We start from the raw sequence: 16,930 nt of genomic DNA, 5'->3' as shown, positions 1-16,930 counted from the left end.
CGAGCGAAAGGCTTCCGAGGAACACAGATCCATGTTTGGTAGTGCAAAGTTTATTGCGCCAATACAAGTACCAATAACGAAACTAAATGCAATTCTGTGTTCAACACAAATGAAATTTGATAACCGAAAACTTTCCTGGCACCGGTTCCGGAGCGGACACTCATTGTTGGCAGCGCAATCTCGCTCACAAGCAGGACGCGGCGCGCGCACCGTTAATGGCGTTCCTGTCCAGCTTGCTGAAGGCCTTGAGGACGCCCTCCTCGAACCACGTGATGGACTTGGAGCCCTGCAGGGAGTTGACCTTGCAGGCCTCCCCGAAATACTTCTTGCAGACGTTCGCCTGCTGCGAGGTGTTGATCATGGCAAGGTGGCCGCCCTTCGCCCTCGGGTCGATCACCTGCGAACCGTCCAAACAAAGAGTCACTCACAGTAGAGGGGAGGCAAATTGAGTTTTGATGTAAGTTCACTGTAAGAAAAAAGTCATAACATTTTCATAACATGTTATGAAACTATTTTCATAACATTGTTGTGAAATTGTTATGAAAAAGTCATAACACATATGTTATGAAAACTTCCCGTACGAAAATGTTGGAGTCCGAAAAACAGCCAAAACAACCGTTTGCGGACCGTCCGAAACGGCTCCAAAAGTCGGACCGGGACAGTTCCTAAATCCGCCCTCGGACAGTTCCCAAAAACATTGAAAAAGACCAAAGTCAGAAAGATTCCGGACTTGTCCTGAGTACCAACGCTAGTCGAAAAACGGACAGTCCGAACAAATGCACCAGCCTGCTGCCCCTCGCCCCTCCCTTCCCCCCTTCCCCTTTCCCTTCGGACGCAGGTTGCTCCGGCCGGCCGGCCGGGGATTTTCCGCGGGAGCGCGCCGCCGTAGCGCCGGCTGGGCTCACCCTACCTGGCTCGGCTGGGCGGCCACCACTAAAGAGCCTACAGTAAAAGAGGCGCCACGGTCACGTGACTTGCTTGCCTCTGATTGGCTTGGTTCAACTGGGGCTCGCAGCGTGCCGCCACGTTTCTCATACGTAGTGGAAGACGGTGCGACGGCGACGCGACGGCGGCTGATGGCGGCTGGACGTTTGCAGTCAATGTGCGAAACGAAGTATTTTATCGCGAAGTAAACACACCGTAGGCATTTTGGAATGCTTATGTGGTAGAAGAGACTCGGTGGAGCGGGCAGTGTTTGCAGTAGGTCAGTGGTTGATTTCTTTCATGTATTGTGGCCAACTCGTACGTGAACTTGGGAGGTTAAACGTCTCATTCTTTGTTTGTTTTTCTTGTATTCAACGTGTTGCAGGTTCGATTTAAAATGGTAACGTGCTGTGTGCCTTTCTGCCGGAACTCGGCTCGCCAGTGTTCCAATTTTATTCCTGTCCCCAAAAGCAAGAAGCTGCGGGCGATATGGGCCCAAGTTATATCTTCTCACTGTGGTGTGTCACCTGTCATGTCTGCTAAGTCACACATTTGTTCTGTGAGTTGGTATATTTTATTATGTTGTATGTTATTAATTGTGCACGGAAACTTTAACTTATGTTGAAACCTGTGTTGTTTGTGGCAGGAACATTTTGGATTTGATCAATGGACTCGCAAAGCGCACGTTGAAGCCCAATGCTGAGCCGAGGAAATTTAAACTTTGCATCAGTAAATACTGTGAAGATGTTGTGCTATTTCAAAGCAAAGAAGCCAAATTAGTGGGCCATAGGACTAAGTCTGCACTACCATGTTGTCTATGTTTTGATCGGTTGAGCGAATCCGGGGTTGAGCTGAACTCAAGTGACGGGTCTTCTCATAAACAAGGCTGCCTGTTGCAACAGTATTACAATGAGCATGATGATCAGAAGCAGCTCAAAATTATGGAGTATGCAAGAGATAGGAATGTTGAGCTGACAGAACAGATTGCGGCTATTCAAGCTAAGTTGATTTCTTTGGGCGCTTCCTAAAGAATGCCTTAGTCTGCGTGTAACCTCAAACACTGCTTTAAGTATGTGTTTGGGGTAAATAAAATGCTGAGCTAAGAGAACAGATTGCCGCTATTAAAGCTAAGTTTATTTCTTTGGGCGCTATTTAATTTCCCTGGTCTGCGTGTGACCTCAAACACTACTTTGAGTACGTGTTGGGCTAAGAGAAAAGATTGTGTCTATTCAAGCTAAGCTGACTTATTGGGGCGCTATTTAATGAATGCCTTGGTGTGTGTGTAACCTTAAACACTGCTTTGAGTGTGTGTTTCAGGTGGATAAAATGAAAGATGCAAATGATTGTATACATGCTTGACAAATAAAGGTTTAATTTTACTATTCTGTCTCTGTACTTAAAACATCTTACCTTCAGAAAATGTGTCATGGAAACATACTAAATAGTACTGCTATGTACAAAACCATTTCATTCTCTCAGATATAATCAATACTACTGCAATATATGAAATCATATAATACTCAAGTTCATACTTCAAAAAAAATTTTAAAAAAATAACAAAAATGACAGACCAATAGAAAATTACATACAATGAATATTACTGTCAGATATACAATGATTTAAGACTCAAGTTCATACTTAAAAATAACACAATCACATGAATAAATAGAAAACAAATTCACACTCTAACAGCCTTCTTTGGAGAGACAGCCTTCGCCAACTTAACATCCTTCTTCAACTTGATAGCCTCTTTTAGCTTGTCAGCCTTCTTTGACTTGACATTCTTCTTTGACTTGACATTTTTCTTTGACTTTATTCTAAAATTGTCAGCTAGAAATTTGGAGCCAGCAGTCTTACTTGAGAGCTGGGAAGTGATGACATTGGGTCTCACCAGTGAGTCACTAATAACTTGACTAAGCTGCTTGATTCTCATCATAGAAAATTTCTTCAAAATTTTGTCCTTAATGTCATGGCAAGTGCTGAGGCGGTATTACTGGGACAGAGAAGGAATAATGCGCTCACCTATGAGCACTTCCAAACTGTCGGAAGACAAGGCCAAATCCGCCTTCCATTTGCGCAAGTTAAACTCAACAAGCCTGAGCATCTGAAATAATTCGTCAGACACCTCAAATTGTGCATCTTCTGCGAAGTTCATAATCTTCAGTAAGAGACTTGAAGAATGTGGCTGCAGCGTGTTGTTCCTTAGTTTTTGCAGACATCATTCACATTTGAGCATGTGAAGCTTAACAAGGGACACAACAGCAAAACCACACATTCTGTACAGTATGTCTTCTTGCCCAACTGCAAATGCGTCCAAAGGGACTTGCTCACACCAGACAATACATGATAAGTCAAGGTCAGGTTTCTTTGTCGCTACTGGCTTTTCTCTCATTTTCACCAGCAACAGGTCAACAAAATCATCAGTATCAGCGAAATCATACGATGAATTCTTAATTTCCTTATTAAATTGTGACAGGGCACATTGCTTGAGACGATACTTCAGTTCTACGGGTCCAGGGGTGGGGCGCTGCATTCTTATCACAGAAAACAAATTTTCAACAATGTCTTGAAGGAATCTGCCCACAAAAAGAAAATCATAGCCACACTCTTCTAACAAATGCTCTGAGATTTCTAAAATAGATTCTGTTGCCATCACAAGATGTGTTTGCACTGGCTTCCACCCTCCTTCCACTTTCATGTCTTTAAATATTTTAATGACTAGTTTCAGATGAGCCCGTGCTTTGTTGTAGGCTTCTTCATTCATTTTCCCCAACGCAGTTGAAAGGGTCCGAGAAGTCATCAACTGCCTCCAACGGTCCACAACCTCTACAAACCAAGATGTTGTTCTGTGGGACTCTGGCACTATCTTCTTCTGAACTAGGTATTCAATGCCACAGGCAGTATTGTGGTGAAGGACTTGATACGCTGACTTGACTTTCATTTTACTATAATGAGGAGTATGAATATCGGTCACTTTGAGTTTTGGAACAAATTTCAGGTCCTCTCCTCTTTGATATTCTTCAAGATATTCTATGTGGGAAAGACAAACTTCATTTGATGGCAAATCAAATTCCTCAACAATGTAGTCCGGAAGAGTAATGACTTCATTGGAGACAATCATCTCCTTTAAACTTTTGAACACATGAACAGCGTCGGGTACCAGGTAGAGTGGAACAGTTGGCTTCACAGGATTAGGTATGCAGTACCTCATTTCGCTTTTGGTTGTACAAAAGCCTAACTCAGCTAAAAGGGAACGGTTTCCCACGTCACACACTATTGAAACTACATTCAGACCAGCTTCGTCAGCCTTCTTCAGAAGGTCCAAAATCACATTTTTCTTAACTTTAGCGCATTCTTGATTGGGAGTTAGATGCCAAGCTACAATTTGTTTCCACTTTTGACGAATGCCTCCAAACATCCATATTTCACCTTTACAAGCTAAGTCAGGGTTTTCTAAGCCCGGCAAAGTAGACCGCCCCAAATATGATTTAGTCCCAATGTCAAAGTCAAGCCGAGCCTTGGTTGCCATTGCATCAAAAAATAGATTACAATCTCTGTCTCTTTGGTCTGGAAGTGCTTTCACTTTTTCCCGAAGAGCAGAGATTATATCTATTTGGAGTCCGGGCTCAAAAGCGATATGCTCAGTTCTTCTCTGCAATGTGCGAACACTTGGCTGCTTCTTCATTAAAGCAGGGCTCTTTAGTACCGTTTCATACCCAGATGTTCCGCAAGCAAATCTGAGTTGAAGGCCGCTCTTGATGTCACCGGAATCAAAATGGGGCTTGATGTTGTTGTCTTCCGAGGCACTCTTCAAACTGGACACAGATGACAGAAGGGCTTGCTGCCCTTTCACCTCATTTTCTTTGGCAGCTAAACGAGCAGTCAAATCTTGCAACTGCCGCTGCAAAACACAATGCTCAACTACATCTACTGGACTGGGAACTTGCTGCACTGTTCTGCCCAAAACTTTCGAGCAATCACGGAAATGCTGAGGCTTAGCTGCGTACAAGTGATCCACATTTGGTGCTATTGCACCAAACATTTCATGCACATTGTAAGGGATTCTGTGGTGACAAGTGCATAATCTGTGTGGCACTGCCTCTGACTTCAGCCTGACCTTATACTTCTCCCATTGGTTTTCGTCAAAGTGGGCCTGCCGATGTAAAAAGAAGGTCAGAGAAACTAAAATAATCAACAAAAACAAAAAATCCCAAAATTAGTGAAATTTAGGAAACTTACATCACACATTCGCGAGTGATTGGATGGAGCCCAGCCAGGTCGGTCACAAACATCCGTCCATTTCCCTCTGAATTTTGGGTCTTTAGGGAATCTGAACATACCAAATCCCTTTGCAGACGAATTGGTGCAATTGCCTACACAGCACCCAACCATTTCTTAGCGTTTGACCTATTGATGCGTCGAGAGAGTTCGTAGGCTCGGCTCTTTACGTGCAGCCTAAAAGCCTAGCCTAACAAGTGTTTTCCGTGGACCGCGGTTCAAATTCGTCTGCTAGACAGACAGATGCGCATCGGTATGAGAAACGGAGCGCTCGCCTAGCGTCCCCAGTTGAACCAGACCCCCCACCACAGCCGCCCGTGGCGCCTCTTTTACTGTTGGCTCTTTAGCCACCACTGCCGTGGCGGCTCGGCTCGACTCGGCTCGGGGCACGGTGGCCGGTCAGACACGGCAAGGGACGCGATTTACAGCCTCCAGTGGAATATTACACACAAATTTTGATCATGCACTAACTGTAGCATACCTGCAAGTACATGCCTGCACAAGCGAACTCGTTGAAGCTGTTTGCAAATGATGGGAACACTTGGGGACGAGGGTGAAAGAGGAGAGGCGAATAAAATAATACACCTCCCACCCTCTCACCGCCCGTCCTTCAAGTTTGAGAGACACACACACTTGCGGTAGCCAGCAGCCAGCGGATAGTTGTTTGTTTGGGACACTTAGTACAGCAACGCACTCAAATTCGATCAATGTTTAGGAAAACGCCGTACACGACACCTCACCAAAAATTACTTCTAGAACAGTCGCGAATCGCCTGAACATCGCTCCGAGAAAGTAACGAGTGGAAAGTAGTTGTGACTTGTGCGCGTTCCTCTATGTTCACTGATCACAGATGCGCTGCTGTGCGATGTGACTCGCTCAACAGCGCGCCGAAAACTGGCGAAAACTGCATCTCTGGCCGCGTCCGCCAGGGCGCCAGGTAACCTCGGCGACCCTTCGGGCCTTCGGCTTGCTTCGGCACGCCGGCGAGCGGCGTTTTCCGCGTACCCAGTTGCCGGGACGTCCGGGCGCCCCGGCTCGGCCCGGGCCCGGGCCAGCTGCACCTAGGCAGGGACTCTTTCGGACAGTCCTTGACTTTGAGTGGTTCAGAAACCAAGAAACGGAACTGTCCGGTCCGGACTCCGATTCGGCCCGGACTCTATTCGGGCCTAACCAGAGGGAAAGCGGAACTGTCCGGGGCTGGTGGACAAGTTTGGAATAGTCCTTGGCTAGATTTCGGAACTCTTCGCTATTGTAAGGGTTATAACGCTGTTATGAAAAAACGTGAAATGAACAACACAAATGATTTCGTCACTGGTAGCCATTTGATGCCATTGGTTGGACGCAATCATTCCGAAACTGACTTTTGTCGATGCTCTACTACCGGGATTCGAACCTCATCTCTTGTGGTTCTGAGTCGGAGGGTGAACCACTGAGCTACACCAAGTGCGTTGGAGGGAGAAGGATGGCGCAGGTATATGACACCCCGCCGCGGCGGGCGAGTGTGTTATGAAAATTCATAACAAAATCATAGCTATGTTATGAAAACTCATTACAAGCGACTTGTTATGACAGAGTTATGAAAAAGTTATGAATCGGTCAATGTTATGACTTTTCACATCAATGTTATAAAATTTCATAAAAAATTCGTAATAAAAAGTCATAACCGTTTTTACAGTGTTCTGCATCGGAAGCGTCAGAAGAAGGACTCGTCCGAAACAAATGTCAAGCATTTACGAGGCAAGGACGATTGAGTTGAAATAACAGATCGTGGCGTTATTGCACGTAAAAAAACGTTGAAAATAACGTTAAACTAACGGAAATAATGTCGTCTCTCGTCATCCCCTGTACAAGATCCTCTGTTCACGCGCTTAACATTCAGAAGTATTTTGAGCATACCGAGGACAAACTAACTTACTTTGTTATACGAAGAAGTAGTTCGTACGTTACGAAGTATTTTCTTTGTAATCTAATGCACGCTCAAAAGACTTTGTTAAAACAAACTGTTTTCTTTCCTACTGCCTAAAATAGTTTGTAAGGTTACCTCACAGTTTCTCCTCTCTTCCAAGCACGCCAGTATACTTACGTTTGCGTATGATTTGAAAACATTTCCCTCGGCAAGAATGTACGATCCCGTCTTCGGCTCGATGCCAGTGTGGGGGTTGCGGTCCATGTAATTACCGATTAAATGGATGTAGGGCTGAAAAAGAGAAAGTGTTTCATGTTACAAACATGGCAACCAAGCGTAGGTCTCTTGAGGCGAAAACCCAGATCTAAATCGAGCCCGGACCAAGCTACTAACGTTTATGTATTTTTATGGTCACAAACTGTTACAATTGCATCAAGGATTTTAGCGTGTTGACTTTTTGGCCTGCCGAAACAAGGGCATTCAATGTGAAAACAACGGCTTAAACTTCAGGCAATTTCATGAAAATAAAAAAGTAAAAACCACAAATATTACTAAAAAATTTAGGAAAAATTCAACGTTACTCGAAAGACACGCCGCTATGTGGCGTATCGCACTAGTCACGCTGATTTCCGGCACGACCGCACTATGTGACACCAAGGGGTCGATTACGGCGGCGTTTTATTCGGCAGCACTACCGCTCGCGCTCGTGAACACACGGTTGGGTCCGGCCGAAGCTCGGGAGCCAACCAGCGGCGAGCACGGGTCCGATAGAAGATCGCGCGTTTTAACTCACGATCGTAATCGGCAGTGGTAAAAACATTTGGCTTGTAATAAGGAAATTTGAGCTGTCACCCCCTTATGAGCTGTTATAATAATAGAACTACTATTGATTGCTCAGTATGGATTCAAATTAACGCACTGCCACGGTTAGTAACGTAGAAATGTTTCAAAAACTGTTTGTTTACATCGCGAACGAACCATAACCCCTGTACGAGTAATTTAACCAATGATACACACTTTCAGAACCTCGGATGATAATTTTTGCGTGTAATAATTTAAATGCCGCCGAGACGCAGCTAAAACATCGAATGTCAATCCTTCCTCGTTCCTTGTAAACCAGACGTAAACACTGCAACCGATTACGAGCGTGAGTTAAAATGCGCGATCTTCTGTCGGACCCGTGCTCGCCGCTGGTTGGCTCCCGAGCTTCGGCCGGACCCAACCGTGTGTTCACGAGCGCGAGCGGTAGTGCTGCCGAATAAAACGCCGCCGTAATCGACCCCCAGGTACCGTTTCGTGCGACGAACAGCCGCACCGCACAGTGGCGTGTCACGCTGTTACGTATAATGTCATGTCTCGGCGTGACTTAGGAATCGTTAACGTACGAAGTAAAGCCCCCGACGACAAGCAAACCCTGACGCTCGGCAAACCGTTAGACAGGCGTGCCAACATTCACAATCATCAGAAGGATCCAAACGCTATGAATATAGCGTTAATCCCACACGGTGAAAACGGAACCTGGTTTTCCCAGGAAGCCTATGGTAGAGACATAGGCGATTTCCAGGGAGTTGCTGGGAAAACCAGGTTCCGTTTTTACCGTGCAGGCTCTGCTAATGCCGTGTCGGAACCAAACTACTGTACCTGCGCCCTGCCCCAACCGCCCGCGTGTGGGGTCCTCCCCGCGGTGTTGAGCACGTGGTTGTTGATGAGCGTGATCTCGTCGTGCGTGCCCCAGAAGAGCCACACCCAGTAGTGGGCGCCGTCGCACAGGGCCGAGTTCTTGGAGGTCCCGTCGAAGAGGCACGACGACACTGTGATGCCCTTGTTTTGACTCTGATAGGACACAAGGTGCTGACGCCCGATTCGCTGCAGGTAAACAGAAATAAAATCAAGTTGGGCGGCGGACGAATGCAACGCCTGCAACCTCATCGTTCATTGACTTAGGGAACATTCACAAATTACGTAAGGGCGATTTGAGGCGTTTTTTACCCCCCTGTACCCCATGTAAAAGGCAAGTAAGGTTTTCAAGACGCAACCACCCCCATTTACGTAAGTTTTCGCCAAAAAATCCCCATAAAACCCTCATAACGGTTTTTTTTCTGTTTTTTACGGGTTTTGTGCATAAGACGAGATAAGTCAGCGGTTTTGGAGGCAGAAATCAATCAGATTTCTGATTTAAGATGACACTGCTTTTTGACAAAGCATGGGTTCATAACCCAAATCAATAAAAGGGCATTTGGCCACAATAAAATCAACGCAAACATGGCATAACAAAAGAATTCCCACTTTTAACTCATTTCAGCGCGTTTCAGAAACCTACATAGGCTTGCTTTAGACCCCCCACACCCCCACATAAGACCCTAGTAACAATTGGCCGACCCCCCACCCCCTCGAGGCCTTACTAATTTGTGAATGTTCCCTAATATCAAGCTGGTCAAAAAGCTCAACAGCACACGAAGAACAGAATGAGCTGAGTACACTCCAGCAACTCTCAGAAATGCAGAATTTTAAAACGAAAACTTGTTGATTACATAACAGGGAGTGTAACTCGTCCTGCCTAACCTTGTTAAACAAGGTAGGTGTACGCCAGGGCCGTGTCTTGTCGTAACAGGCTTCGCGATGCTGCGCCAGTTTCAACAGTCCACGCCTGGCGTTACACCTACCTTGGCCTGCGGCGCTTGCCTGCCTTTGGCAGGCTAGGTTTCTTTTCCAGGCATCCGCATACCAATTGCGTGATTGAAGTCAAAACAGCATTTGATTTCGTGCCTCAGGCTGGGGGCCCCGCCCCCAGACCCCCCATTGGCCTAACTTTTTTACTTGTTGAGGCTGGGGGCTCCGCCCCCCAGACCCCCCCCTCTTCAAGGTAGAAGTGATCTACCTGCAGAAAATCGATTTTTCGCCGTTTTTTAGGTGTTTTTCGGCTATAAAAACTGAACCAGTTGAGCTAGGATAGTGAAATTTCGCGTGTGCCGAGCCAAGAACACACCTAATGAGCCTGCAAAATCTCAGCAAGATCGGCCGAGCCGTTCAGGAGGAGTAGTGCACACACACACAGACAGACACACTGTGGCAAAAAGCTACGGAAAATTCTGTAAACAGCTTGTGGTAATTCTCCGTAGGCCCCTTATCAATATTCTCCGTAGGCTGTTACAGTATTTTCTGTAGGACCGCACAGTATTCTCCGTAGGACCGCACAGTGATCTCCGTAGGACTATACAGCCTTCGAGGTCCTACGGAGAAGACTGTGCGGATTTACAGAGAATACTGTGCGGCCCTACGGAGAATACTGTAAGAGCCTACGGAGAATATTGATAAGAGGGCTACGGAGAATCCTGGCAAAAAAATTAACAGGATTTTCCGTACCTTTTTGCCACAGTGCAGACAGACAAAACTTTTCAACCGCACTGGAGGAACAGGCTTCGCTATCGCTCAGCCAATGAGCTTAGTATTATGACTGCAAGGCAGTTGTTAACAAGAAATTGGGACTGTTAATAATCAGGTATGCGATGCCGAGTAAAGGGTGAAGTGGGTCCACAGCAATCCAAACGCCTAGTCTTTGGGTGAGCATCTGAATGGATGCCGGTCATTCTTAGTGAATGGAGAAAGGCAGCAGTCCTTACCGCGAAGGTGACGCCGTTCACCCACACGTTCTGCGCGTTGTCGAAGGCCAGCGCGTCCCCGGCCCAGATGACCTCCGGGTTGATGTCGGTGATGCTGATGTCGCGGATAATGACGTTCTGCGCGTTCTTGATGCGCAGGCCCTTGCCCTTGATGACGCCCTTGCCGTTCTTGCCGATGATGGACTTGTTGGAGCCGATCAGGAGTTCGGTGGTGCCGGCCTTGGCGTATTTCACCTGAACAAGGAAACCGGAGCTTCTTAGTTTAATAAGTTAAATTCCTTTAACTTTATCTTTGCGGTGGCCCAGTCCAGAGCTAAACTAGAGTTCGTTTTTGGAGGTGAAAAAAGTCCGTTGTTAGGGTGTTCTGCTGCAGCCCCACGAAGGTTACCCTATTGTCATAACAAAGTTACCGCGACACAAGAGTACCCCGCACGACTCGATAGGATCATCGGACTCACCCTAGCTGACGACCTGCCATTGCAAGTACCAGCGTGGGCCAAGGACTCTTGGAAACCATGACCACACCTCTGGAAGTAGCACCCAGTCTGCGTCGCCCAGCCCTCAGAGTTCGTGAAGTCGTAGGTCCTGTCCAGGATGATGATGAGCTTTTGATTGCTGCGCAGGTAATTCTTGAGTTCGTTGATGTTCCTGGGAGTCACGGTCTTGCCTGTGGTTCAGAAAGAAAGTTTTAAAATATTACGTCACTTCAAACACTAAGAAGCGTTTTGAGCATGTCAAGTACAAACTACTCGATGAAATAAATTACGAAGAATTTTCCCTGTGCACTTAGGACGAAAAGGTAAGAAATAAATCCACCCCAGGGGTCAGAGAAAACGTTCCTACGTATCCTGGGACATTCCACGTGAATCCAACGACGGTTTGGAATCGAGGTCCTTGGATTTCGACCTAAGTGGTATCAATCGATTCGGTATCGGCCCCTGACTCACCATGTAAATTTTTTTGAAAAAATTTTGAACGGTTTAGTTTTTGCACCACTTTTATGGTTTTAAAAGTTTAAAAATAGTAAAAACAAAATTCTTTTTCAAAATTTTTTTAAGGTGTTCTTGAGGGTTTAGGAATGTGGGAAAAGCATTAAAAGTTGTTTGAGAACCATCTGGGAGGTTTTAAGGGTAGTAAAAATGGTGAATTTTGGTGAAAATTTGACAAATTTCGCCGTTTTGAAAATACGTCATTATGGATTTTGGCCAAACTTTTTTTTTCTTTTCCTCTACTATTGGTGCATACTCCTTTAAGAGGGTTTGGATGGCCCGCCACAAATTTTCTTTCTGGAGCCTATAACATGTCTAACTGCGGCATATTTTTCCCTTGAATTGACTGTTTTTTTTGTCGTTTCTCTCATGTGATTACTTCCCGAGCCAAAAATACGGTCTGAGAAATATTTGTAAATTGTCGGCACCGACCGGAGATCGATAGACTTTGGGCAAATGTTCCGTAGACAAGGCACAGACAATCCGCAGTGAGTCGTCAGGCGATTTACTGGTCAATTTCAAAGACAATCTGCAGACAACCCGTAGGCGATTCGCAAAGCATTGTCAGAGCAGGCTCCCATGATCCTGAGACCCTCCTTAGACCAAATGGTCTACGGATTGCATAAATTCGGACCGAAAACCGTCTGAGGATTGTCTGCGAATGTACCGGGGCGGACATGCCGCCGCCCGCCGCGCCAAAGCAGCCGGATCGTAGAAAAACAAATCCCGGAGGCGCTGGTGGGACTCGACCCACCAACCCTGGCGACAAGATGCCCAGCGCAGTCGTCTGACGTCGGAGCCTACTCGGCCAAAGTGAGGCCGGGGCGTCGGTGCCTACGCTTGGTATCGCACAGCTAGAACGTTCGGCGCAGACCGTCGCATACCAGGGATCCTTAACTTACCTCATAAGGGCATCATAACGTTACTAGCCAGGGGAAGGCCTTCGGCCTCGATGCTGAGCTGGATTCTGCTGGAGATGGAAATGCATTTTCATCAGTAGTAAATTTGGATGTGTTTATTTTGAAAATGAGCCTCTTTTCTTTTTGGGGGGTGATAGCCAGGAAGTATGCTTTTGCGCGAAGGATTGTGATTCGGCAATGGTTGGTTTCTCCTTGAATCGACGGAAGGCTATTTAATAATCTAAAACTAAATGTTCCAACCAATCCTAACCTAACCTAACGGGCTCGTGACAGATCTTACTCTACTTGTGACAGATCTTACCCTTCTCTCGACAGATTTTATTCTCAAACTAAATGGTCCAACCAAACCTAACCTAACCTAACGGGCTCGTGACAGATCTTTCTCTACTCGAGACAGATCTTTCCCTACTCTCGACCGATCTTATTCTCAAACTAAATGGTCTAACCAATCCTAACCTAACCTAACGGGCTCGTGACAGATCTTCCTCTACTCGCGAAAGATCATACCCTACTCGCGACAGATCTTATTCTCAAACTAAATGGCCTATGAAGCTTGGCGTACGACTATGGAGCTTGGACTATTGAGCTTGGACTATAGAGTATGGATGGACTATGGAGCTTAGACTATGGAGCTTGGACTATGGAGCTTGGACTATGGAGCTTGGACTATGGAGTTTGGACTATGGAGCTTGGACTATAGAGCTTGGACTATGTACACGCATATGAATATAGTAAAAAAAAACAGAGGAAGATACCTCTTGTAAACTAAAGGTATCAGGGGGGGGTCGGACAAATGAGCTATTCAAAATCCCAAACAGGGTGCTTCGCTTCGCTCAGCAATCATAAGCGTTAAAGTAATTACCCTTAACTTCTAACATCTTTTCAAAAGGGTAGGTTATTTTTTTATGTCTCGAATTTGTGTGGATACACTTTTGCAAGTACTTTCATAAGTCCGTACCCTTAACCTTTAGCGAACATTGACTTATGTTACGTTATGAAAGTAGTGTTAGTTAAATGTTAAGTTAAGGATCCCTGTCGCATACTAAGAACGAAGACGTTTACCTTCTCGAAAATGCTGCGCTCTTCTTATGACAAAGCTTTCGATGTAGAAAAATCGAGTGAATAGATTGAGGAAAACTGTACCGTAACATGCCGATCACAACGATGATGAGGTCGACGGTCCGCGTCGAACGTTCTAGCGTGCGATTCCAAGCGTAGGCACCGACGCCCCGGCCTCACTTTGGCCGAGTAGGCTCCGACGTCAGACGACTGCGCTGGGCATCTTGTCGCCAGGGTTGGTGGGTCGAGTCCCACCAGCGCCTCCGGGATTTGTTTTTCTACGATCCGGCTGCTTTGGCGCGGCGGGCGGCGGCATGTCTGCGGATAGTTTGCCGCCCCGGTACATTCGCAGACAATCCTCAGACGGTTTTCGGTCCGAATTTATGCAATCCGTAGACCATTTGGTCTAAGGAGGGTCTCAGGATCATGGGAGCCTGCTCTGACAATGCTTTGCGAATCGCCTACGGGTTGTCTGCAGATTGTCTTTGAAATTGACCAGTAAATCGCCTGACGACTCACTGCGGATTGTCTGTGCCTTGTCTACGGAACATTTGCCCAAAGTCTATCGATCTCCGGTCGGTGCCGACAATTTACAAATATTTCTCAGACCGTATTTTTGGCTCGGGAAGTAATCGCATGAGAGAAACGACAAAAAAACAGTCAATTCAAGGGAAAAATATGCCGCAGTTAGACATGTTATAGGCTCCAGAAAGAAAATTTGTGGCGGGCCATCCAAACCCTCTTAAAGGAGTATGCACCAATAGTAGAGGAAAAGAAAAAAAAAGTTTGGCCAAAATCCATAATGACGTATTTTCAAAACGGCGAAATTTGTCAAATTTTCACCAAAATTCACCATTTTTACTACCCTTAAAACCTCCCAGATGGTTCTCAAACAACTTTTAATGCTTTTCCCACATTCCTAAACCCTCAAGAACACCTTAAAAAAATTTTGAAAAAGAATTTTGTTTTTACTATTTTTAAACTTTTAAAACCATAAAAGTGGTGCAAAAACTAAACCGTTCAAAATTTTTTCAAAAAAATTTACATGGTGAGTCAGGGGCCGACATCGAATCGATTGATACCACTTAGGTCGAAATCCGAGGACCTCGATTCCAAACCGTCGTTGGATTCAAGTGGAGTGTCCCTCCTACGTTTTGAGAGGTAAGAAATTCTCACCTCTTTGCCGGAAAAAAATGTTTTCACACATGATTCGAAGTGAAGATTAATTGATCCAGGAAGCGGAAGAAAGGGATAACTCCATTTTGACCATTTTTCAGGAGAAAGAAAAAACTGTTCGGAGGGAAAACTTAAACTAAACAACAAGAAGCGTAACTTAAATTTTGAGATGAACATAAGGAGTGTCAGGTCTCTGCGTATAGGATTTCTGTGACTTATCACCAATCCGTTGAAGTGGAAAAGAAGAGTCATCCCAACTCATATTTCTAGAGAGTGTTGGTTTCTCTGGTATTTTTTTGACTTAGCTTTTTTTCGTTAGAGTTATATACATGAAAGGGAGTTACGTTTACTTGATTCCGTTTGTTGAGTTACAGTAAAGTTAAGTTACCTCGTTCAAGGGAGTCATGTTGACTTTGGTGGAGTTGTTTCCGTTTTCTGCTAGATTGAGCACGGCAAAAACAACGTCCGGGTTTCCCAGGCGCACCCTGGAAAAACAGGGTATTTTTCCAGGGTGCGCCTGGGAAACCCGGACGTTGGTTTTGCCGTGAGAGTGTCAAAGGGGTCAAGTTGAGTTAAATCTATTTTCCAAGTGGATTTTCGCCTTAACTGCTAGGAATTAAGTCAAATAATTTGGTGCAATGATGCAAACCATTCTAAGGCAATCTTAGCTTGCCAAATTTTGGCAGTCAAAACGGCTTGCCAGATTTGTGGCAAGTAAACTTACCACTGGCTTTGCAGTGTTTGTTGTGATAACTATCTCCTTTTTTGTGAAGTTGAGTAATAGTTAGAAAGGTTTTGAGAGCGTACACACTAACTACTGTCATGGTTTTTTTTTGTCCCTTGCAGGCTGCAATCTTATGCACATCCAGAGCTGATATAATAATATGTTCGGCCGGCAGGCGGGACAAATTGTCAAATGAAACAACGATTTGCAGTAGGCGCCGGACAAGCTACACAGTAAGGTCGGGTCTTGTGGATCTACAAGCAAGTGTTCGGACTTCTCTCCACAAGCATCTATGCTTGTGGATTCACAAGCAAAAATGCCGTGATGAAAGGAAGGGATAATGAGGGTGTGACAGCTCCGTCGCCGCGCCAGCGAAAATATGCCACCCAGGCCTGCGGATTACTGGCCCGACACTTTACCGCTAGACTAGCGATGCCCGTGAGGGAGGACGGGTCCAGCCGCACCAACTATCCGCCGCCAGCCCGCCCGGCGGCTGCCCTCGCTGGACACTCCCCCTCCCCCCCCCCCTCCCCGCCGCGCTGTCCCGCGTGCCTCACAGGTACAGGCGGCCGGGGTGACGCACAAGCAAATGCTTGCGGATTCACAAGCCTGTCACATCCTCGTCAATGTATAACGGGGGCAGGTAGACGCACGGCATCTACAAGCAAAATAATGCTTGTAGTTGCCGTTTGGGGGCGAAATGCTTGTGGATTCACAAGACACAACCTTACTGTGTACCAGGCGCGGGGCCAAAATTGTGTCAGCGTCGGGGATTTTCTTAAAATTGCGTAAGTCATGAGACAAAGTGTCCCGTGACATTTAGTACGCAGAAAGACGAAGCTGGATGGAAGGGCATGGCCATGGCTACGCACCTCCTTGGCCTCCAGTCGTCCTGTAGCCGAATCCGACGGGCTTCCTGATGCAATTCCGGTTCCATCCGCCCGCGAGCACGGCGATGGGCAGGAGACAGACCAGCAGCAGATATGAGTTCATGGTGACCGCTGCTAGGCAATCGGCGTAGTGTCGCCGAATGGACAGTCTGCCCTCGCTTCGCCGTCGCCTCGTCTTTTATAACGACGCGTCAGAACTTTCGGCACGACCGCTGTAAAGCACGTTCCCTCGAGTTCCGAGAATTTCTGCACTTAATCACGTCATTTGACGCAACGGCCGCACGCTCTGCAAACTCAACAGTGTACTCAATACCCTCTAGTTATAGTGTGCTCATGAGTACACTCTAACCAGCGTGTACTCCGATGAGTACACTCTAATTAGCGTGTACTCAGATGAGTACACACCTAAGCACGCCTGGCAATTTATGCAGCTGAAAGTGTGTA

The 16,930-nt window shown here is 46.2% G+C and overlaps 2 protein-coding genes across 2 annotated transcripts; both read right to left on the bottom strand.

The window, feature by feature from the left end:
* Nucleotides 1-34: 34 nt before the first annotated feature.
* On the bottom strand, nucleotides 35-16,653 carry LOC117652785 (probable pectin lyase D). The gene is made up of 6 exons (XM_034397880.1): nucleotides 16,469-16,653; nucleotides 11,187-11,395; nucleotides 10,729-10,962; nucleotides 8,750-8,974; nucleotides 7,286-7,399; nucleotides 35-397 (listed from the first exon to the last, which is right to left on the bottom strand). Exons 1-6 carry the CDS (start codon nucleotides 16,587-16,589, stop codon nucleotides 185-187), a joined length of 1,116 nt encoding a protein of 371 aa, XP_034253771.1. The 5' UTR covers nucleotides 16,590-16,653; the 3' UTR covers nucleotides 35-184.
* On the bottom strand, nucleotides 3,112-6,202 carry LOC117652783. The gene is made up of 2 exons (XM_034397877.1): nucleotides 5,164-6,202; nucleotides 3,112-5,077 (listed from the first exon to the last, which is right to left on the bottom strand). The coding sequence occupies exons 1-2, from the start codon at nucleotides 5,314-5,316 to the stop codon at nucleotides 3,143-3,145; spliced, it is 2,088 nt and encodes a 695-aa protein (XP_034253768.1). The 5' UTR covers nucleotides 5,317-6,202; the 3' UTR covers nucleotides 3,112-3,142.
* Nucleotides 16,654-16,930: the final 277 nt, after the last annotated feature.

This window comes from Thrips palmi, unplaced genomic scaffold (genome assembly GCF_012932325.1).
Source record: "Thrips palmi isolate BJ-2018 unplaced genomic scaffold, TpBJ-2018v1 HiC_scaffold_7, whole genome shotgun sequence".
Taxonomy (NCBI): Eukaryota; Metazoa; Arthropoda; class Insecta; order Thysanoptera; family Thripidae; genus Thrips; species Thrips palmi.
Note: the sequence above shows the minus strand (reverse complement) of the source record. Positions and strands in the feature narration are given on the sequence as shown.

Coding starts and splice junctions, on each gene's coding strand:
- LOC117652783 (XM_034397877.1), bottom strand. CDS start 5,316: ATGGTTGGGTGCTGTGTAGGCAATTGCACCAATTCGTCTGCAAAGGGA. Junction 5,078..5,163: donor ATCACTCGCGAATGTGTGAT/GTAAGTTTCCTA, acceptor TTACATCGGCAG/GCCCACTTTGACGAAAACCA.
- LOC117652785 (XM_034397880.1), bottom strand. CDS start 16,589: ATGAACTCATATCTGCTGCTGGTCTGTCTCCTGCCCATCGCCGTGCTC. Junction 10,963..11,186: donor ATGGCAGGTCGTCAGCTAGG/GTGAGTCCGATG, acceptor TTCCTTGTTCAG/GTGAAATACGCCAAGGCCGG. Junction 7,400..8,749: donor GCGGTTGGGGCAGGGCGCAG/GTACAGTAGTTT, acceptor TCTCTTTTTCAG/CCCTACATCCATTTAATCGG.